This window comes from Podarcis muralis, chromosome 1 (assembly GCF_964188315.1).
Source record: "Podarcis muralis chromosome 1, rPodMur119.hap1.1, whole genome shotgun sequence".
In the NCBI taxonomy this organism is placed as follows: Eukaryota; Metazoa; Chordata; class Lepidosauria; order Squamata; family Lacertidae; genus Podarcis; species Podarcis muralis.
The window spans coordinates 111,972,711-111,995,643 of NC_135655.1; the positions used below are offsets into that span (position 1 = coordinate 111,972,711).

Below are 22,933 nucleotides of genomic sequence, written 5' to 3' on the forward strand. Positions count from 1 at the left end.
GGAGAAAAGGCAGGATATAAACATGGACAATATATTTTCTGCCACTTAAAAAGAAGAAGAAAAATACCAAACATTATTCTACTCCTTAAAGAAAAATCTGTTTAACAGCAGAGGGCACTAATTTATAATATTTTGAGGTAAGTCGTCTTTGGGAATTCAGTCTGGATCCCTTTCCATTTCTTACAGAGAAGCTTGTTGCTCAAGCCAGCAGAAAGGGCTGGAAGTGCACAGGAAGAGACCGGACAGGCAGTCTTTTAAAAACTTCATGGCACAAGCAAAGCTTGCTTTGCTCAAGCTAACATTACAAGTTTCCTGCCTTTCAATGCCTTCATTCACACAAGCAGAATGTTACTCATGACATTACAGTATTTTATTGCTTGTGAACATAGTCATATATCTACAAAATACTATATTTTTGCCCAGATCAACACCAACTACTGTGGGGAGGGGGAGGGGACTTGCACATTGATGTGATTTTATCCTGCAAGGCAGATGAGCCCTAATACTTATTTTATAAGCAGGTCAAAGCCTAAAGCATGGACTTTTAGTTTATCTTTGGGCTGATTCCATTTCTTGATGCATGCAACAGGGACCAAAATATACATTTGCAACAAGGACTGAAGTATACATTTGCAGAGATTCTTAGAAAGTTTTATGCTCACTAAAAGTAGTACATCTACATATAACCAGCGTAGCATCAGGATAAAAATAATTTTAAAAATGTAGTCAAAAAGAAACAAATAGATCTGTGTAGGGATTTACACAAAATTGTGTAAATGGTGAAACAGGGTTGCCATGTGTCCTCTTTTTCAGGAGTAAAATTTATGTCCAGGTGGATTTTTTAAATTTGCCAAAATGTCTCTGGCTATTCTTTCTGGATGAGACACAGGCATAACTGGTGGCTTTTCTATTCTATTCTCCTGCCCCCCCAACAGCAATATATCACAGCTTCTATAGCCTACATATAGTAAAGGTAAAGGTACACCCTGCCCGTACGGGCCAGTCGTGTCCGACTCTAGGGTTGTGTGCCCATCTCACTTAAGAGGCCGGGGGCCAGCGCTGTCCGCAGACACTTCCGGGTCACGTGGCCAGCGTGACAAGCTGCATCTGGCGAGCCAGCACAGCACACGGAAATGCCGTTTACCTTCCCGCTATAAAGCGGTACCTATTTATCTACTTGCACCCGGGGGTGCTTTCGAACTGCTAGGTTGGCAGGCGCTGGGACAGAACGATGGGAGCTCACCCCGCCGCGGGGATTCAAACCGCCGACCTGACGATTGGCAAGTCCTAGGCACTGAGGTTTTACCCACAGCGCCACCCGCGTCCCCCTACATATAGTAGGGGTATTGAAAATGAGAGTGGTCATAGCTTTGCTGGCAGTGTTATTTTTCTAGAAGAAAAGGTGCCAGAACTCACCATGAACACCTCCATTGTTCTCTTTAGAATGGCAATGGCGCCCACCTGAGAGGGGCCGGAACTGAGTTCGGCCGAGTTTCGGCTGTAGGAAAAGCCCTGATTGGTGGCAATAAAATGAGGAAAGCTTCATGGCTGTAACATTACTGTTACTCAGTCACCAAGAGCCAATAAAAAACTTTAAAATACGCCTAGGACTTTATATATCTCTCCCCCCAAACATGTACGCATTGGGTTTTTTTGGTAAAAAAATAAGGTTTGTACCTGCAACTGATTCAGCAAGAAGCAGTCTGTGGAAGAATCCTCGGCAAAACCACTGCTGTCAGAATGCTGACTTGCCGATCGTAAGAGCTGGTCTGCGAAAGCGAGAGAAACCAAGAGGTTCAAACAAACTTGTCTGCAGCAGATCTAGTGAACCAGCACAGACACAAATCTGCGTTTAGCTACGAAGAGCAGAACTGCAATGTTTGGCCTGTTCCATCCCGAAGGTTGTGATTTGAAACCATTTGCCCAAATCACACTGCCAGAACGAGAACTCAAAGAATTTCTACCGGTAGTATGAGAGGAGCCATCTTTCGTGTGAATTCCAGGACAGGCATTGTATAGTTTAGGTAGACACTAATAACCCTCTGGGTTCCCCCCTCCCCTTCCTTCCTGGAAAAGCAGCAACTCTCCAGTTATAGCCTGTAGAGACTTAGAAAATTCTGACCCATGCACAGGTCTACACTATTTGTGACCTATGAAGCCAACAAAGTCAACCAGCCACATGGGGTCTCCCATCAGCAAGTCAACCAATGTTTGCTGTCTGGGATGTAGAAGCAGGGACTGCCAAACATTGGGCAGGCGCAATATACATGGCTAGTAGCTGCTTTCAGCTTGGTACAACACAAGTGGTGCTAACGTGGTCTAGTAGGAAGAGCTTATGGATTTCTGCTGATTAACTGTATTTCCATTGGCTTCAGTGTGACTTGCTCAGTTTAAACAGGCCGACTTAAGTCATTTGCAGATCTGTGTGCCAGGTCAAGTGTCTTTCAAAACTGGACACATCTTAAAATTGAATTCAGCTGACAAATAAATAAAGCAGTCCAAATATCCTGCTAAAGTGATGAATTAAACCTGCTTCTTGCCCACGAGTGACTCTAACCATTAAGAGCATTATCTGTGCACACACACACACACCCGGACTCCATGTTCTTAAGTCATTCTGGTGTATATAACATAATGTTGAGATTGGCTTTTGTATTTATTTCCTTGTACTTTTCCTCCCAATGGGAGCATGGGGCAACTAAACACGATAAAAGATATCACAATCATAACAAACAATAAAATACTGTTTAAAAACACATATATCAAATCCTGCAAAACAAAACAGCAAAAACAGTCAGCAAAACTAGAGTTGCCATATTCCCAAAAGTGAAAATCCCAAACAAGCTGGGGTTTTGGAGATAATTTTTAAAGCTTTTTTTTAAAAAAATCACCCTACTTGCCATATATCTGAGTTTTCCCGGACATTTTGCTGATACAGCAAAAATCCACCCGGATGCCATTTTTGACACCCAATTCCCAGATGTGTCCAGAAAAAAATTCCCAGATGTGTCCAGACGTATGGCAGCCCTAGCAAAACTACTGGTCTGTAGACAGGCGTCCCAAACTGAAATTCCTCTTGCAAAACTAAGGAAAACTTTCATTGTTTTTAAAACTGCTAGACACACTGCATTCAGTGCAGGCTGCCATGCTCCCAACCATCTCTTAGCTTATGTAGAGCTTCAGCCATCAAGGAGGCAGTATGCCAAGTACCACTACCTACTTAGTGCAGACTGGCATTTAACATGCAAATGCCCAATTACATCTGGATGCAGCGGAGCACATCACAGAAATCCAAGGAAGCGCAGCATCCTTCCTTGGGAAAGTGCTGTAGCATCTGCTTTGCATGCAAAAAACCCTCAGGTTTAACCCCTGGCATCTCCAGGTAAGGCTGGTAAAGACTTCTGCCCAAAACCCTGGAGAGCCATTGAGAGTTAGTATAGACCAGTGTTTCTCAAACTTGAGTCTCCAGCTGTTGTTGGACTACAACTCCCATCATCCCTAACTAGCAGGGCCAGTGGTCAGGGGTGGTGGGAGTTGTGGTCCAACAACATCAAGTTTGAGAAACAATGGTAAGGACAATAATGAGCTAGATGGATGGTCTGACTTGATATAGGCAAGCCTCCTACATTCAGATGCTGGCAATGGTCACATATAACTGCGTCAATGGGTGTTGCTGGATTTAGTAGGTGTCCTTGCAGGCAGACTGTGTCCTGCACGGGGCAGACCTTTACACATTTCACAAAGTTCTGTTATAAATAAAATAAGCCACAAAGAGGCATTTTACAACACAGATCTCAGGATTCTATGGGAAATTAAAAGTGCACAGCTAGAGTAAACATTTTGGCAGGATCCAACTGGAACTCCTTTGCCCCCTCCCCACCTATATCGCTTTAAGAAACTATATAATTTATAAGGAATGGCTGAAAAACGGAGCAGCGCAGTTTCTTAAAAGGTTGATGAAAGGTTTTTAAAGGTTCCGTGGAGCTGACAGTCAGTACATTTCTTACAAAGTTGCACATGAAAGAAATAATAACAATTAATCCATCAGGAGCTCTCAAGAGTCTTATGGAGCAGATTAAGTCAAGAAAGCCTTTTAACATTTGAAGGGGGTTCAACTTGCTGCTCATGAGTGTTAATAATTTGATGACTTCACACAAACGTCGTTCAGAGCAGCGGCTACTTTTAGGGGCAAGGTTTCCAACTGAATCGGCTCTCCTGTTAGAAGGTGTTCTAAATTGGCAACGCCTGCAAGTGACTGGACTTGGGAACTCAACTCACAAAAGATATGCCTTATTGCCAAGCTATGGCTCCTCCACAATAGACAAGGGTGACCAAAGTATTTGGTGTTTATTTTTTATTTTAGAATGCTTATTTGCAGATACAGTGGTACCTCGGGTTAAGTACTTAATTTGTTCCGGAGGTCTATACTTAACCTGAAACTGTTCTTAACCTGAAGCACCACTTTAGCTAATGGGGCCTCCTGCTGCTGACGCGCCGCTGCAGCGCAATTTCTGTTCTCATCCTGGAGCAAAGTTCTTAACCTGAAGCACTATTTCTGGGTTAGCAGAGTCTGTAACCTGAAGCGTATGTAACCTGAAGCGTATGTAACCTGAGGTACCACTGTATAACAAAAAGAAAGGGAGAAGGGGGATATTTAAAATATTTTTTTCCACCAGCCTCAATTTAAACATATAGATGAATATAAGCAGTCCATATGTCTGAATAGGTATCCAAATGAGACTGATTATTATAAGCCCTGTGCTCAAATGTAGAAAGGGCCGTGAAATCTTCAGACCACTGAGTAATAGATGTTGGCCTTGCAAAGTAGTAACTGCAAGTTTTTATTAGGTTGGCCTTTGTGAACTACCAAATTTTTTTTTAAGCATTAAGAACAGTAAAACTGGAATGCTCTTATTGGCTGCTTTAAAGGGCACATGAACTCAAAAACACACTGAAACTCAATCCAGCAATTCACACCAGCAAATTCCCCTTTGTAATAATTCTTATCATACATTCCTATCCACTAAACAAACTGGCTTGAACCTGTTACGCCTTAGTCAATTTTGCATTCTGCAGACTCAGATCTAACCCTGAAACCAGAAAAACAGGAGCGAGTTAACGGCATAGCAGTGTCCTACTTGACCCTTAAGTTGGTTAGTGGTGGAGGAGCAGGGTCTTCATTTGCAATTTGTTTCATCCCCTGAGGAAACCCTTGGCCTCCGGGTGTTGGTGGAATCCAGAGTCCATCATCCCTAACTGCTGGCTGAGGCTGATGGGAGCTGGAGGGCCACAGGTCCCTCATCTTTGTATGTAAGGCTTTTGGCAAGTTGGCTCTTCTCCGCTGCTCAACTAAAGAGAGCTATATAACATTGACAATCATATAGACACTGTCTTCTAAAACGCCTCAGGGAAGCAGAGGGGAACAGCTGGTGGGCTCAGGAGGAAAGAGTGGCGGGTTGTACTGCTCCACCCCAGTATCTGCTGGTTAGCAGGGTCAACCCTGATGGCACCCTCTAGCTGAGAGGTTCTCAGATATCTAGGCCTTGAAGAACTGCTGGCCCTGCATATTGACCTGTTTGTGTACTGAAGTCTGCACACATATCTGTAACTGTTGTATTAACTACCTCCCAAAACGAGAAGCAACTGTGCTAAAAATAAAGAAACAACACCTCCTGCAATACTGAAATAATGGTCAAGAACAACAACAACAAATTGTGGCAATGAATTATTTCACATTTCCAGTGGACACATGCAAAACTTTGATCTCCTCAGCTGAAAAACGCTTGTAAATCCATCCCGGAAGCTGAATACTGGTATAGGAGAAACCCAATGTAGTGTATGCTTAGGACTTGGGAGACAAGGGTTCATATCCCCATCCAGTCATGAGCTCATTTGGTGACCATTGACCAGTCCCCATCTCTCAGCCAAACATACCTCAGAGGGTTGTTGTGATAATGAGACGAGGAGGGGAGAACCACGTATACCATGACCTTGAGCAACTTAGTGGCAAGGCAGGATACAAACGTAGAAGGAGTACTAGTAATACCAACAGGTAGGTAGCCGTGTTGGTCTGCCATAGTCGAAACAAAACAAAATAAATTAAATTAAATTAAAAAAATTCCTTCTAGTAGCACCTTAGAGACCAACTAAGTTAGTTATTGGTATGAGCTATCGTGTCGAAAGCTCATACCAATAACTAACTTAGTTGATCTCTAAGGTAATACTGGAAGGAATTTTTTTAAAAAAAAATTAATATTTTATTTATTTTATTTTGTTAGTAATATCAACATAAACCCTTTAAATGGATAGATAAAATAGGTGATGCTGGGCAAATGTCTTATCACAGGACGGCTGGATTCAGTATAAGGCAAGTTCATATGATAGCATTTGACTTCTGAGCTTTCAAGACAATTGGGTGTTCAACTTCTCTCTCAATCTGCCAGAGACTTGAGAGCTGGGGTTCCAGAAAGAACAAACCAACTGTTACTTACAGGTTTGTTAAACCCACCCTCTTCTTCAATGTCGTGCTCATGGTTCCCCCCAACCATTTTATCCCTACGACAACTCTGTGAGGTAGGTTAGACTGAAATGCAGCAACACTGGCCCATGGTCACCTAGTGAGCTTCATGGCCAAGAGGGGATTTAAACCTTGATCTCTGAAGCCTTACTCCAGTGATGGCCAAACTTGGCCTTCCAGCTGTTTTGGGACTACAATTCCCATCATCCCTGACCACTGGTCCTGTTAGCTAGGGGTGATGGGAGTTGTAGTCCCAAAATACCTAGAGGGCCAAGTTTGGCCATCACTGCCTTACTCCAACACTGGCACACTAGGCCCCCCTAATACTCATGTTGCTCCAAGGTCAAGCCATTACAGAAGAAAGGGGTGAGGGGCAGGAAAGTGGTGCCTTCCCTGAAATGAGCTTCCTCCAATTAACTAAGAAGAAGAAGAAGAAGAAGAAGAAGAAGAAGAAGAAGAAGAAGAAGAAGAGAAGAGTTTGGATTTGATATCCCGCCTTTCACTCCCCTTCAGGAGTCTCAAAGCGGCTAACATTCTCCTTTCCCTTCCTCCCCCACAACAAACACTCTGTGAGGTGAGTGGGGCTGAGAGACTTCAAAGAAGTGTGACTAGCCCAAGGTCACCCAGCAGCTGCATGTGGAGGACCGGAGACGCGAACCCAGTTCCCCAGATTACGAGACTACCGCTCTTAACCACTACACCACACTGGCTCTCGCAACTAGCATATGCACCACTTTCATTTTTATAGTGCAGAGCAAGGGTATCTTTTTGTTCCAGTCATAGGAAAGAAATGCAGAAAGCAAAACATATCTCCATTCGGGTTACGTAATAACAAATGCCAGTGCTGAAAACACCAGATAAAGTCATTTGGGTAAAATGCATTACCTAAAAAGTACATCATATCATATGTACAGGAAGATTGTTTTGCAATATTGTTTTTTCAGCCAACAGAAGATTATGAAAAATGATTACATTAAGCTTTTTTCTTTTTAAGCACAATTCATAAAGAGGGCAGTGACATTTTTTTTAAAGCTTGCATTTGTGCATGGCACAGTAGTTGTAAAATGCAGCAGTGTTTAACATAAAAATCCTAAGAATGGGTTGCCCCCATGCTTGTAAAAAAAGAGACAAATATTATAAAAACAATCAGATATTGTACGTTTTACTGCGTGTCTGCTAAACATGTTTTTCAGACCGCAGTAAGTTACAAAAAGCAACAGTGACCTTCTCCTTGGAGGCACAATGCCACCAAAAATGTATTACAAGTGCATAACATTCTGTGCTGAAGAGCACAACACTGGTATGGGCATCAAAGCAGGCATTTAAGAGTCACAAGCTACATATACGATAAGTGCATCTGGACTCCCGTTTTGTTATTAACGGGCTTTGGAAACAGGCAGTGGAAAACAGGTTGATGGAAATGAGATAACATCTTGCAATGCAAGGCTAGGGCTTTCATGTGAGCCTGAACCAAGGTTGAAGGACTTAAGGACTCGGAGAATTAATAAACAAAACCTGGGTCTGATAATAAGCTGATTTATTACTAAACAGGAGCATAGGGCTCTCAACTCAAAGTGCACACACTCACACAAGCATGTATGTACCTAAATTCTGTTGTCAGCTGCACATGCACATGGCATCAGTGTTTTCCCCCCAAAACTTTTGAGCAAAATGTTTTCTGTATTGAAACTGGAAGCACAATTCACTCTATATGTCTATTTTATTTATATTGCATAGCAACTTGTAAAGTACATTCAAAAGTTACATGCATGCAATGAACAATGCATTTTCTTGTTCAGCTCCCTGAATGGTGGGCAGATATCTTTGCTACACTGCACAATAACCCAGTTAATTTGGCCTCCCAGGATCCCACCCCTTTTCCTTGCTCAGACAAGGCTCAGGAATCAAATGGTGCTTTCCTGTGATGCATTCTGGGATTTCTTCATGTCCATCAGCTGTATATTGGAGGCTGGGAATCCTACACTGCCCTTGCTTTCATCCTTTGGGCAATACCATTGCCCGCATATTGGCAGAGAAGGTAAAGGTAAAGGGACCCCTGATGATTAGGTCTAGTCGTGACAGACTCTGGGGTTGTGGCGCTCATCTCGCTTTCTTGGCCGAGGAAGCCAGCGTACAGCTTCCGGGTCATGTGGCCAGCATGACTAAGCCGCTTCTGGCAAACCAGAGCAGCACACGGAAATGCCGTTTACCTTCCCGTCACACCGGTACCTATTTGTCTACTTGCACTTTGACATGCTTTCGATCTGCTAGGTTGGCAGGAGCTGGGACCGAGCAATGGGAGCTCACCCCGTCGTGGGGATTCAAACCACCGACCTTCTGATTGGCAAGTCCTAGGCTCTGTGGTTTAACCCACAGCGCCACCTGCATCCCTTATTGGCAGAGAAAGAGGGGAATAAATGCTGCACCCTGAAAACAGACTTACTAGGGAAGAATCTCCCTTGGAAACAGTGGAACTTAACATGTGCAGAGGACTGCAGTGGAAGACAATCTGTGTGGTCAAAAGTACGAGGCTTCTGTACAGTCAGCAGTCTGAAGGGCAGTAAAATGCTGCATGTACCACACAATTCAGCTTGAAAGAGTTTGTAATTTTAAGGTTTAAAATTGTCATTTCAAATGACAGGGCTCCGTTATAAAAAAACAAAGGAAAACACAACCTTTCAGCTTCTCCGACCCATCACCCGCAGCACAGAGAAGCAGAACCATTCATTGAGGTTAGAAACGTGATTCATCCTCTCTCATTTGAAGTGCCACTTCACAAGGGGAACACTATGATTTGAAAGCTGGCAGAGAAGCAGACAAGGATCTTTCGGGTGGGCTGCAATTTAAGAAGCTCCCAAGTACTTGCATCAACATGTCAATGGGCACTGTCAGAAACAAATGGGGCTGTGCCAGAGCCGTTTCAGAGGGGGCCAAAAAGAAAGAGGAGAGAAACGTACTCACCTTTTTTAGTTTTGGCTAAAGCCAGCTGGCTCATGTTCAGAGCATGTGGAATCTCTCCTTCTGTACTTTGAATCTGCAGTAGGAATAAAATCAAAGCATTTTTTGAGTCATGCCCAACAGACAGTTATGCCCACTGATCAACATAACTAGCTACTTAGCTGATTCACAATCCAGCACAATCAAGTTTGGCAATCCAAAGTAAACATTCATTGCTGTTTATCGCTAGTATACCCCTTTCAGACTTCCTGCAGCAGAAAATAAGTACTTAAGCTGGAACATGCAGAACATGATATGTGTGGAATAAAAAGACACCATATCAGTATTCCAGGGGCAATGAAGGTTTTGGGTTTTTTTTTTTTAAAAAAAGAGAAATGTTGTATAGAAAACACAATAATCTCCAAAAGAGCTTTTCGCTTTTAGGCAAGAATGTTTAAAAACAAAACAAACAACAACAACAACAACAACAACAACAAGCTGGTTTATTGATGCAGTAACACAATATAATGATTTAGACCAAACAAAAATAATAAAGTTAATGACAGGTAGCTTGTGAATTTCACTAAAGGCTTCCCCAAAAGCTGTGTTTAAAAGGGTGGAGGGTGACATTGTTTGTATAGGGCATTGTAGAGGCCCCAGCGGCAAATCTTCTGATCTTAAAACCACTAACATTGCAGAGGTTTCTATCATGCCTCTAAGTCTGCAAGCTACCTCCTTCTCTCTCCCCCCCCCCCAGTCCAAAACACATTAATACTGATCCTCAGAACTGTTCTGTGAAAGCTGAAAACTATCCCATTGCTTTAGGATTTTAGCAGATCCTAACTAATCTCCCCTTATGTATCCATATGTATACTTTTTAATATTATTTGTACAGGTTCATAGATGAAGAATTGAGTATTCACACATAGCTCAGTCGGTTAGAGCAGGGGTCAGCAAACTTTTTCAGTCCACTGTCCCTTAGACCTTGGGGGGGACGACGACTATATTTTGGGGGAAAAATAATGAACGAATTCCTATGCCCCACAAATAACCCAGAGATGCATTTTAAATAAAAGGACACATTCTACTCATGTAAAAACACGCCAATTCCTGGACCGGTCACAGGCCAGATTGAGAAGGCTATTGGGCCGGATCTGGCCCCCGGGCCTTAGTTTGCCTACCCTTGGGTTGCAGCAGTTCTCAACCTGTGGGTCCCCAGATGTTCTTAGACTACAACTCCCATCATCCCTGACCACTGTTCATGTTGGCTAGGAATGATGGGAGTTGTAGTTCAACATCTGGAGACCCACAGGTTGAGAAAGGCTGGGTTAGAGCATAGTGCTGACAGTCTGCAGGTTTGATCCCCATATGGGACAACTTCATTTTCCTGCACTGCAGGGGGTTGGACTAGATCAGTGTTTCCCAAACGCGGGTCTCCAGCTGTTTTTGGACTACAGTTCCCATCAGTGTTCAAAACTCCGATTGTTCTAGGCGCATTTTGCGGCAGGGAATTTCATTAGCATGAGCAGTTTCTGAGCTCTGGGCTCAGTACTGTGCCTAAGATTTCAGATTAAAACCGCAGAGTGGAAGGAAAGGAGGACCTTTTTCTGCCTCCCCACTTCCAGCTACTCTCTGGAGAAGAGACCCTCTTAAGAATATTAGGGGGGCGGGCAGGGGAAGGATGAGACCATGTGAAAAACAAACATAATATTTTAGCTGCAGTTCACTCATTTTCAGCATTGTTTTTAAAAAATTCAGCTTTGTTATAAAAAAGCGCACCTAGACATTCCGTTGTTGTGCCCATAACCTAGGTTTAAGGTGCCATTTAGCTCCCAGCTTTCATATCTCAGTTTCTAACATTGATTCCCATGATCCCTGACTGCTGGTCCTGCTAGCTAGGGATGATGATGATGATGATGATATATTATTTATACCCCGCCCATCTGGCTGGGCTTCCCCAGCCACTCTGGGTGGCTTCCAACAAAATATTAAAACACAGTAATGCATCAAAAGCTTCCCTAAACAGAGCTGCTTTCAGCTGTCTTCTAAAAGTCTGGTAGTTGTTGTTCTCTTTGACATCTGGTGGGAGGGCGTTCCACAGGGCGAGTGCCACTACTGAGAAGGCCCTCTGCCTGGTTCCCTGTAACTTGGCTTCTCGCAGTGAGGGAACCACCAGAAGGCCCTCGGAGCTGGACCTCAGTGTCCAGATAGAATGATGATGGGAGTTGTAGTCCAAAAACAGCGGGAGACCCAAGTTTGGGAAACACTGGACTAGATGATCCCGAGGTTCCCTTCCAGCTCTATGATTTTATAACACCACATGGTAGGTCTATTACCAAAGTAATTAACACCACAGACAAGGTCTGACATCACCTGAAATCACCATCCAATGTCAGCTGTCAAATCATGACTAATCTGGCCAGTATATTCAACCCAAAACATTTAAATAGGCAGCACTACTGGTTTCACAGCTCACATTTCCCTCTATAAAGTTCTATTTAGTGTCAGAGACTATGTTGCAAGGCAGGCCGGCCTGCTAGCAGGAATGGGGAGATGTAGCACAAAGCAGCTCCTTTGTTTAAACAGCATGAAAGCTGCTCTAAATTAATTGCTAAATAAGCAGTTCTCATGCAACTTCCCACCACCCAGCAACAAAGAGAAACCAGACAGGAAAGGTTTTGTTCAAGGGGGGAAATGTCTCTTTTCTTGTTGCACAAAGCAAGAGAGCCACCTCATCAATAAAATTATATATAAAACCATCCCGGATGTTAGAATCAAATTAAAATTTCAAAATTAAGTAAAAAAGAAACCACACCACCAGTTGCAATCAATCTAAAAGATGAATATGACCTACTATTTATTAGCATTCAACAGGTTTTGCAGGTTAAGTTAGCTTTGCCCCAAGGTAGGATAAGACTGCAGTCACCTCTGTTTAAATTCCCCTAGTTCTAGTGAGTTATTGCTAGCCATTGTTTGGAGAAAGCCTTGTAACCAGCTACAGCACAGATGCCAACTTTTTGGTGTGGCAACTGAGGGAATAATTATGCCTTTAAGCAAACACATGCTCCCCAACCCAAACAAGGGAGGAAGACATCCCACAAGCTAATCTAATCACCCCACACAAAGTGGCAATTGCCTCGATTGCAATAAGATTATTAATGCGCTCAACTGATTGGGAGATGCATATCATCACCAATGTGGTATACATCACAATTCTTGTTTAATTCATATAAGAATAGGATATTCAAGAGTGTGACTAGGAACGACACACGAGTGTCAGCCTCATTCCATCTAGAGTGTCAAACTAAAAGCACCCAATCCAAAGCAATGCAAAATGGAGACTAGTGGCTACGCTATAGCAAGGATAGGCAAATGTTTACTTTTCGAGGGCCATGTTCTCTCAGTGTTACTTTGTCAGGAGCCACATACTGATAAGTCAGTGGAGCCACAGTCAAAAGTAGCTTTCTCTTTAACCCTCCCTTTCCCCTCTGTTTCTCCCTCTCTTTGCCACCCACATGAAATTGCCCGTTCTGGTCTACAAAAGCTGAGGCTGCTGAAGAGACCAGAGACCATCTTGGCTGTGAGCCCAGGAAGACCTGCTCCCTGCCTTGTGGGCCTTTTCCACTTGGCCTGGGAAGGACTGACTCCAACTCCAAAAGCTGAGACTGCTGAACAGACTCTTGGGCTGGGGTGCTGTTGTGGGGGGTGGGTTGTGGGGAGGTGTTTTGCATTTTTATTTTGGATCTTATTGTGATTTATGTGGAAATTGTTTGGTTTGGTTGTGTATTTGTAATGTTTTATTTATTTTTTACAACTACTTTTGTTGTATATATATTTACATGTTGTAAGCAACCTTGAGCATGGTTTAAACTGTGGAAATACATGTATGTATGTATGTATGTATGTGTATGTATGTACAGTGTCTGAAGCTTTACTCCATGTTAACATTTTGCCAAAAGCAGTACTAGAAGTAGCAGGTGCCAATTAGATGATGTAAAATTAACTGAGAGTCCTGTCCAAACAATTAGCATCCATGCCAAAACCATCTGCTATCCCCAAGTTTGCATATACATTGTTCATTCTAGCAATTTTCTCTGAACTACTCAAGCCCAGACTCTTGGGAGAGAGGGGGCCCCACCAAGAATAAACCTTTTTTTAAATGGCTATCACACCCTCTCAGTCGAAATCTGCTCATCGCTTGCCAGAAAAACTGTATTGTCTAGTTTCGTCTAGACCCATTATGATGGCAAAGGTTACTCTATGCATGTGTTTGCAAGAAAACTACGTATCTGAGTGGCCTGCAAAGGCGCCTTAAGAGTGTAATCTTATCTGTGTCTGCTCAAGAAATAAGCACTACTGAATTCAGCCGTACTTACTCCCATTTAAGCACATATAAGATTGCAGCTTAGCAACAGCGCTACCTAAACACAAAAACATCTTTTCATTGTTAAAAAAGAACTCTGAAATCCAGGACACAGCAAACTATAAATAGCCATTCCTTAAATTACAGTGGTTATATGCAAACTGTAGGCAAGCTACAAATACAAAACTTTCTTCTGTTACATTTCACCTAAAGGTAGCAAACCCTGAATATTGTAACACGTTTAGTCTGTGAGAGAAGAACCTTCATATTCTGGAACATAGCTTTCATATGAAAAGTTTTAATACCAATTACTATTACCTGGCAGAAGATTCTGGATTTTTCCAGAAATGGGTGGATTCCCCACAACTTCCAAATCTCCAAATTTGAGCTTATGGTCAACATGGGTTTGGGTAGCCTGTATAATTTTTTGCCACTAACAAACTTGTTATTTAAACATATCTGAATCAGTGCTTCAAGCCGCAACATCATTTTATTCACCAGTCATCATTTTATGTAATATCTGGTCATTCAGAGTGGCATATCTTGCTCCTGACTACTTCCCTCAAGTGAGCAGGGCAATAAAGTAACTGTGCCCATTGCAATAACCTCTGTGTCACACAATCGTCTCCAGTCACGTTCCCCAAAGTGATGCTGCCTATAAAACAAAGTGTGATCTTTAAATTACTAAGGCTGGTATTAAGAACTGCAAATATTTATGCCAACTTGTTTAAGTAAGAATCCATCTAAGTGAAGGCAGCTAGACTTGTTCTCTCCCTTCTCAAGTGACCAGTCTCCACATTTCACAACTGACCAACTTTCAGACATTTCCTCAATTCCAAGATGTTCTTTGGTGATAAAACTGCTCGCTTTCTCTTTTCTCACACAACAAACTCTGACTTAATACTGGTTTATTAAAATAGAAACATCCAATATCAAAGGACTTCCTTTTAGGAAACCAGCGTATTTTCAAAATATCAAGCTGAGGCATTGTGTCCCTGTTATCACAGCTTAAAAAGAATGGATTAAATGCTATTGAAAGAAAACTGTTTGAGCTTTGTCCAAGGAAACAAAATGGGGGATTTTTGTATGCATTTTGTTGTGTCATTCACTCTTCCCACCCCACACCCCTGGAAGGCTAAAGGGCAGGAAATCTTGAATCTTACAGCACTGCGCCAGAACAGCACACAAGACAAATTCCAGATGTGCCCCCAGCAGTGCCATTTAGTGACCCCACAGTTCTGGTGCAGGTCCTCACCAATTCTGTGGGTTTGCCATGGTGGCAGAAGACAGTAGCAATGCCCCTGAAATCTGTGATGGGCACCTGCCATTTTGACTTTTCCACCGTGCCCTGGCAGAACATGGCAGGAAGACCCCAACTCAAATATAGCTGGGTGGGTCTCTTCCAGGGCCCTGAATCCTGACTCGAAGCTGCCTGAGCATTCCACATGCTGGCACCAGCCCTGACACAGGGATTTGGCCTCTATTTGCCATGTCTATCTTGAAGGTGAAAAGAAGAAACATGTTCCCAAATAGATTCAGCCTGAAAGCACTTATTCGGGCCCAAACCACATGGGAAGATGCTTGAAATGGCAAAGTCCTCAAAGGACGGCTTTACTGTAACAGTTCAGTATGATGTTAAAGTTGGACAACATAGAGGCTGTGATGTCAGAGACGATGCTGTTATGAGTAGGAGAGCTCAAGTTTTTCAGCAGAGATATGTCCAGATGTTTGAAAAGAAATGAAATAAAGGTGATCCAAGTGGATAGCTCAGTTGGTTAGAGCATGGTGCACTTCTCGGTAGTGGTTATTATTTATTATTATTATTATTATTATTATTATTATTATTATTATTATGAGCTGCATTTTCCTGCATTGCAGGGAGTTGCACTAGATGATTCTCAGGGTCCCAACCAACTGTATGATTCTATGTATACCTTTCCCTTTCCATCAGTGGTCTCCAAGACAGTTTAGGGTCTAAAACTACAGTACCATGAGAAACACACACACACACACACACATACAAAAAGAATGGGAAATGCATACTACCAAGATGACCACAGTTTAGCTAAAACCCTATTCTTTCTCCCCTGTTCCTTTCTATAATGAGTCTAATTGATCCCTTGATTCACAATACACATGGATTTCACAGGCACACACGCACACACACAAGTTCAGCTTCCTTCTAGAAATCCTAGTATGGCCACTTCTGTTGACGGCCCTTGTCTAATCTTCATTCTAAACAAGATTCTATGCCAGAGGAACTTTGAGGTAGGTGCATCAATAACCTTAGAAAGGCTTAGCCTGGGATGGGACACCTGTGGTTCTCTTTATGCTGCTGGGCAACAGCTCCCATCATCCCTGACCACTAGTCCCGGCAGCTAGGGATGACCAGAACTGTAATCCAAAAACAGCTGGAGACACAAGTTGGGGAAACCTCAGACTAGACGATCCACAGAGTCACTGCCAACTCTATGATTCAGTGAAAGACGAGGGATGAGGATGAGAAGGAGGGAGCAGAGCTGGCATGCTTGTTTCCCCACTTCCACGCCTCTCACATGTTTCCTTAGGTAAAGGGACCATTAGGTCCAGTCGTGACTGACTCTGGGGTTGCGGCGCTCATCTCGCTTTACTGGCCGAGGGAACCGGCGTACAGCTTCCGGGTCATGTGGCCAGCATGACTAAGCCGCTTTTGGTGAACCAGAGCAGTGCACGGAAACGCCGTTTACCTTCCCGCTGGAGCGGTACCTATTTATCTACTTGCACTTAACGTGCTTTCGAACTGCTAGGTTGGCAGGAGCAGGGACCGAGCAATGGGAGCTCGCCCCATCGTGGCGATTCGAACCGCCGACCTTCTGATCGGCAAATCCTAGGCTCAGTGGTTTAACCCACAGCACCACCCACGTCCCATGTTTCCTTAATAGGATAATAATAATACCATAATAATAATGTCTGAAGAAGGCTTATGATAGTGTAATAGTGACCTATGCAAATACTGCTCTAAGCAGAGCTTCATGCAGAGCTGCACCAGGCAGCCTCTTCCAAGCAGTTATTCTGAGGAACTGCACACAGAGGCAGCAGAACTGGCTGCCCCTAACAGAGGCTTCCTTGGAACAAGACACAAACCTCTTCTGGGAATGGGAGATTTGGGCTTGCAACAGCCTTTAATCATGTAATCTCACAGCGTAACAGGAACTCTCTTGTGGTTATACTGCAGCCTGGATGAGAACAGACTCCCCCAACCTGGCAGCCTCCCCCCCCCCAAAAAAATGCCTTGAATCATAGCTCCAGTCATCTTCAGCAAGGATGGCCAGGGATGATCGGAGCTATAGTTCAAATCATCTGGAAAACACCAGGCTGGACTAGAACATCTAGACAGATGGACAAGGAATGCAGAAAGAGAAAGCTGCTGCACAAACAAGTCTCAAAATTCTAATAGTCTTCATAACTGACCACCACTTCTTTGCCAAGGCACACTGTTGCAAAGGGCTGCCATAAGTCTTGGGATTTCCCAGGCATATCTGGAATTTGTCCTTCGAAAATAACGTCCGGGTGGAATTTTTGAAAAGTGGTAAAAATCCAGGCATATGGCAACCCATGCCAGATGTGTTGATTTTTCAGCAAATCTCCTTAAAAATAGCAGAAAACTTTCAAATTTTTTGGAGATTTTGCGAACGAAAACAAAACCTCAACAACTTTGCCCCAAAAGGCTCAACAAACTTTTGTGTCCGGATTTTCACTTTTTGAAATATGCATTGCATTGCAAACCAATAACCAGATCCAGCCACTCTTTCAACTTCACTGTGATCAGAGCCAAGTTCACAGTATGGCCTGGAGTCCTGCCACCCCATGTCATTAAAAACAACAACAGAATTCTATATAAATCTCAGTGTACATCAGGAGCAGCCATGGTGGATTTAAATCAGTGCCGCTGGGGCTAATGGCAAAATGCTAGAATAGTTAGGAAAGGTGAGGTGCAAATAGAGCAGGTAGAGATCAAAAAGCTCTCTGCGGACAGGTAAGACCTTAGCTGAGTGAATTTAGTTCACCCTCAATATTGGAAGTCCTTCCCCATTCCCAGAGCCTTGCAGTTTCAGCAGCCACACAAAGCAGTGCCTCTTTTTAAAGCCCCTCTTTGCAAACAAAATGAAGGTTAGAAACCTCTTCGCAAAAACAAACTCATTCCTGGAAGAAAGCCTCTCCGACTGTAGCTGCACTGAAAATTCCCAGGGATATAATACGCTACACATCATTGTCTAGCACTAGTATCAGAATTTATACTGTGTTAGTGACAGCTTTACTTCAATGACATTTTTAAGAAAAACACAACACAACACCACACCACACCACACACACACACAAACAAAACAGCTTAACAGAGTTTCCTACAGAATCAAATACATATTTAAAAAGCTCATCTCACAAGCCTTTCTGCTACGGTCTGGCTTTTCGGAGGCGTTGCCTTGGTCTACTTGCTCCCGGTTGGGTACACTTAAGCTTCTTGTGTTCCCACCTTTCTATTTTTTCCTGGTGGCGTTTTTGGAGGGGGAAGGACCAGATCATTTGTCATCACCCGCCCTTGCCTGGACCCCAGGATCAAAGCCCCGCCAGCATTTGTACCCTGCAAACTTGCAACCACCGCCCAATCCACCCCTCTGCGCCTCCTTAGCCAATATCAATATGGGACATAGACTTGAGAGAATCGTGATTGGCTGAGAGGGCAGAGGCCAGGGCTCCCGAGGAAACATTGCCCTGACTCACTCCCACACTGGCTATCTTGACAGCAACAGACTTCCTAAAGGAGCCCCAGGATAGCACGGAAAAACCTGCAGGAATGTAGGCTTGCCATGCGATGCCTGACGAAAACATGCCAAAGCAATGCTTGGGAAGAGGCAGACCAGAAGGCCGCTGGGCACTCCCAGCACACACTCATTGTTTCATACGCATTTTTAGAAACACAAATAATTTTTTTAAAAGGGAATTGCCTCATTCCTGTTGGGAAAAGCTGGATTTCCCACTCCTGTGGACTTAAACGCCTCTAACCAGAATGCAGATGTTTATTTAGCAAGAATTTGTCATCATTTCAGCACATCAGCTGTACTTAAGCTCGCTGGTGCTTCCTAGTAGTCACGATGGCTATATGCTACCTCTAGATCGAAGGAGCATACAAAACTGGGTAAGGCTGGGCGAAATCTGGCTTTCAAGATTATGAAGTATCACCAGCTAAACATTGCAGTATACTGATATATCACGATGTCTCAAAGAAGGATGGAGCTATATGGCAGCATTGGCTGGCTTCATGGTTTTTCCCGCATCATGATTTTTGCCGGCACCTGCTCTTGTGATTCGCTGCCCCCCTGCAGGAGGCAGGGGAGAGCCGAGTCAGCAGAGTTAACATGGGCTGCAGGAATCAACACTGGCTGGCTTTACGGTTTTCCCCACCCTTTGATTTTTGCACAGCACACACACACACCCCACGATTCACGACACATTGCCAGGTCAAAAATTACGAAACCAATATCACGATATGGACTTCAATCCGGTTTTGGATGATATATTGATATTTCACCCAGCCCTAGCATAGGGGACCAAGGAGGACTTTGCACAAATTACTTTCCACTTACCTCTTCCATCTCAAACGAGTCCTTCTGCTGCAACATGAGATTGACAATGGATGGGTTGGCTATTGAAGCACAGGGCTGTTTATCCAACACGGGAGCAGGAGTTATTTGCTGTTCGGCGTTAACTTCGAGCCCAGAACTGGCTGGTGCTAGCGCATCGCTCTCGATACTACTGGATGTTGTAGCAGCAGCTTTCTCATCTGAATAATCAACCGAGTCCTTGGCTTCAGGAGGCACAGTACCATCTCCTTGCTTTGCATTCATGCCAGAAGAAATTCCTGAAGCCTTGAGACCCTCAGCCGCAGTGGACTGGTTGCTTGGAGTCTCCTCTTTTACCGTAGCCAGCAGAGAAGCTTTGAAGTGTTTTGGCGTTTTGGGCTCATTTTTCGCCTCCGCTTCTTCAGCCCCACTTTCGGCTTTCCCCTTCTCGACTGGTGAGGCGGCAGGGCTGCCGGCCCCTTCGCCTGCCTGCGGGCTCCCGTACAGATTGAGTTTAGACAAGGTCTTGATGAAACGACTGGCCGTGTTGCTCCGCGTCAGAGGAGGAGGGCTGGGTGCCTCTTTGCTGGAAGCGGTCGAATTCATGCTCCCAATTTTCTGCAGCGGAGTGCCAGAGACTTGGGAGTACAAGGAAGAGAATGCATTGGCCACCGTGGTGAGCACTTCAATTTGACGAAAGCGGCCTGGCAAAAGGACAAAAAAACAAAGAGATGACAAAGAGAACAATGGGAGGCATTGTAAGAGTCAATAATGAAGCTGCTTGGAACTTGCAAAGGTAAAAACAAACACATAGCAGGCGAAGACCCACCAGATTGCTAAACTTCAAATGTCTCTGTCAAAGAGTACCCAAAGCCAATCGTTTTATTTTATTTTTAAGAACAGCTGTTTGTTACTTCGTACTCCAAACTATTGCATTTCATTATTAAAATGTCATTTTGACAATTACATGAAAAAGGAAAACACACACACATACAAAATGTTACTGCCAATAGGCTAGTCTTTAAATCACTTGTGCCATTCAAGTTACACAAACTATACATTTTGGTTGCATCTAGCAAAGTTCTGGTGAGGTTTTTCAGGAGGAGAGAGAGGTCAGCGTCGGCCCCTTTCACCACCTTTGCCCACCCAGGTCCCTGCCCCCTTAACTCACATCCACCCCTCTCAAAGTGGCTTCATATCCTTTCCTCTGAATCCCACCATGCACCACCACCACCATCACAATAATAGTAATAATAATTTTATTATTTATGTGCCGCCCATATTACTGGGTAGCCCCAGCCACTCTGGGCGGTTCCCAACAAAATATTAAAAATACAATAAAATGTCAACCATTAAAAACTTCCCTGAACAGGGCTGCCTTCAGATGTCTTCTAAAAGTCAGATAGTTGTTTATTTCCTTGACATCTGATGGGAGGGAGTTCCACAGGACAGGTGCCACTACCAAGAAGGCCCTCTGCCTGGTTTCCTGCAACCTCACTTCTTGTAGGGAGGGAACCACTGGAAGGCCCTCGGAGCTGGACCTCAGTGTCTGGGCTGAACGATGGGGGTGGAGATGCTCCTTCAGGTATACTGGGCTGAGGCCCTTTAGGGCTTTAAAGAACAGCACCAGCACTTTCAATAGTGCTTGAAAATGTACTGGGAGCCAATGTAGAAGAAGAAGAAGAGTTTGGATTTGATATCCCGCCTTTCACTCCCCTTCAGGAGTCTCAAAGTGGCTAACAATCTCCTTTCCCTTCCTCTCCCACAACAAACACTCTGTGAGGTGAGTGGGGCTGAGAGACTTCAAAGAAGTGTGACTGGCCCAAGGTCACCCAGCAGCTGCATGTGGAGGAGCGGAGACGCGAACCCGGTTACCCAGATTACGTGATTATCGCTCTTAACCACTACACCACACTGGCTCTCAGTGTAGGTCTTTCAGGACCAGGGTTATATGGTCTCAGTGGCCACTCCCAATCATCAGTCTAGCTGCCACATTCTGGATTAGTTGTAGTTTCTGGGTCACCTTCAAAGTTAGCCCTACCTTCAAAGAACCCCATGAGGGTTCTTCAACTGATTCCTCTCACCATTCCTCTACAGCCAACCAGACATGACACATATTCTGAGTCAGACCACTGCTACATCTAGTTCCATACTATTGACACTGACTTGAGATGGCTCTCCAAGATTTCAGATCGGGGGTCTCTCCCAGTCCTATGTGGAGATGCCAGAGACGGAACCTGGGGTCAAAATCTTCAAAGCAGATGCTCTGTACTAAGCTAGTTGTTTATTTCCTTGACATCTGATGGGAGGGAGTTCCACGCGGGAGGGGGGGGGAGGTCACTACCTAGAAGGGCCTCTGCCTGGTTCCCTGTAGCTTCATGTCTCACAGTGAGGGAACCGCCAGAAAGCCCTTGGCGGTGGACCTCAGTGTCCAGGTTGGATGATGGGGGTGGAGATGCTCCTTCAGGTATACAGGGCTGAGGCTGTTTAGGGCTTTAAAGGTCAACACCAAGACTTTGAATTGTGCTCAGAAACATACTGGAAGCCAGTGTAGATCCTCTGCTCTGTCATCTGTGGTCAATTGCCTTCAAGAAGGCACTATGTGTCACTCTGGAATAGGGGTGGGGACCCAGTGATGGCCTTCCAGATGTTATTGGGTTTCCAAGCTCTAGAGCATTCAGCATTTTGTTAGGGAAGTCCATTTAGGGTCCATCTGCACTATACATTTAATGTAGTACCACACCACTTTAAATAGCTGCAGCTCCCCCCCAAAAAAAATCATCATCATTATGAGAACTGTAGTTCATTAAGGGCTCTGAGAGTTGTTAGACCTCCCATTTCCCTCACAAAGAATGACTGCTAAACCACTAGACGTTTTTTTTGGGAAGGCTCCTATCAACACTCTGTAGCCTGAACAAACTACAGCCCCTCTGATTTAAAGTGGTGTGATCCTGCTTTAAATGTGTACTGTAGATGGGGCCCCAAACACTCGCTCCTGAGGCCGTCAACATGACATCAGCAATTTTGACACCGTGCTCTTAATTTAGTATACATACTGGTCAATGCAAAATTCGGATTTTCCACTTCCATGCGCTGCAACTGGGCATTCAGAAACACTTTGATATCTATCCCCCTGGCAAAGGACGATGAATTGAAAAATCTCGATGGAATCTTAGAAGCAATATCTGGTTCATCACGGCCAAATCCAAGATTGTAGAGGACCTCTTCAGGATCTTCCTCGTACAGTTCCAGGAGTTCAGATACACTAGATGAAAACAAAAACACCCCATAATTGCTTTCCACCCTTTTTTTTTTCTTGGACGTGATTCCTTCCTTTCGGACAAGTACAGTGGTACCTCGGTTTACGAACTTAATCCGTTCCCGAAGTCCGTTCTTAAACCCAAACCGTTCTTAAACTGAGATGTGCTTTCCCTAATGAGGCCTCCTGCCACCGGTGCCCTTCCACTGTTTGGATTCCGTTCTTAGACCAAAGTAAAGTTCTCAAACCAAGACACTATT

The 22,933-nt window shown here is 44.0% G+C and overlaps 1 protein-coding gene across 4 annotated transcripts in view; it reads right to left on the reverse strand.

The window, feature by feature from the left end:
• The window catches only part of ITPRID2 (ITPR interacting domain containing 2), a 69,962-nt gene that overhangs the window by 15,840 nt on the left and 31,189 nt on the right, over positions 1-22,933 (reverse strand). For all 4 annotated transcript variants that reach the window (XM_077916392.1, XM_077916399.1, XM_028748163.2 and 1 more), the window contains 4 exons: positions 22,471-22,679; positions 19,439-20,118; positions 9,479-9,551; positions 1,678-1,769 (listed from right to left, as the gene is read on the reverse strand). In XM_077916392.1, the coding sequence (XP_077772518.1) occupies positions 1,678-1,769; positions 9,479-9,551; positions 19,439-20,118; positions 22,471-22,679 (1,054 nt within the window). The remainder of the gene's footprint in view (positions 1-1,677; positions 1,770-9,478; positions 9,552-19,438; positions 20,119-22,470; positions 22,680-22,933) is intronic.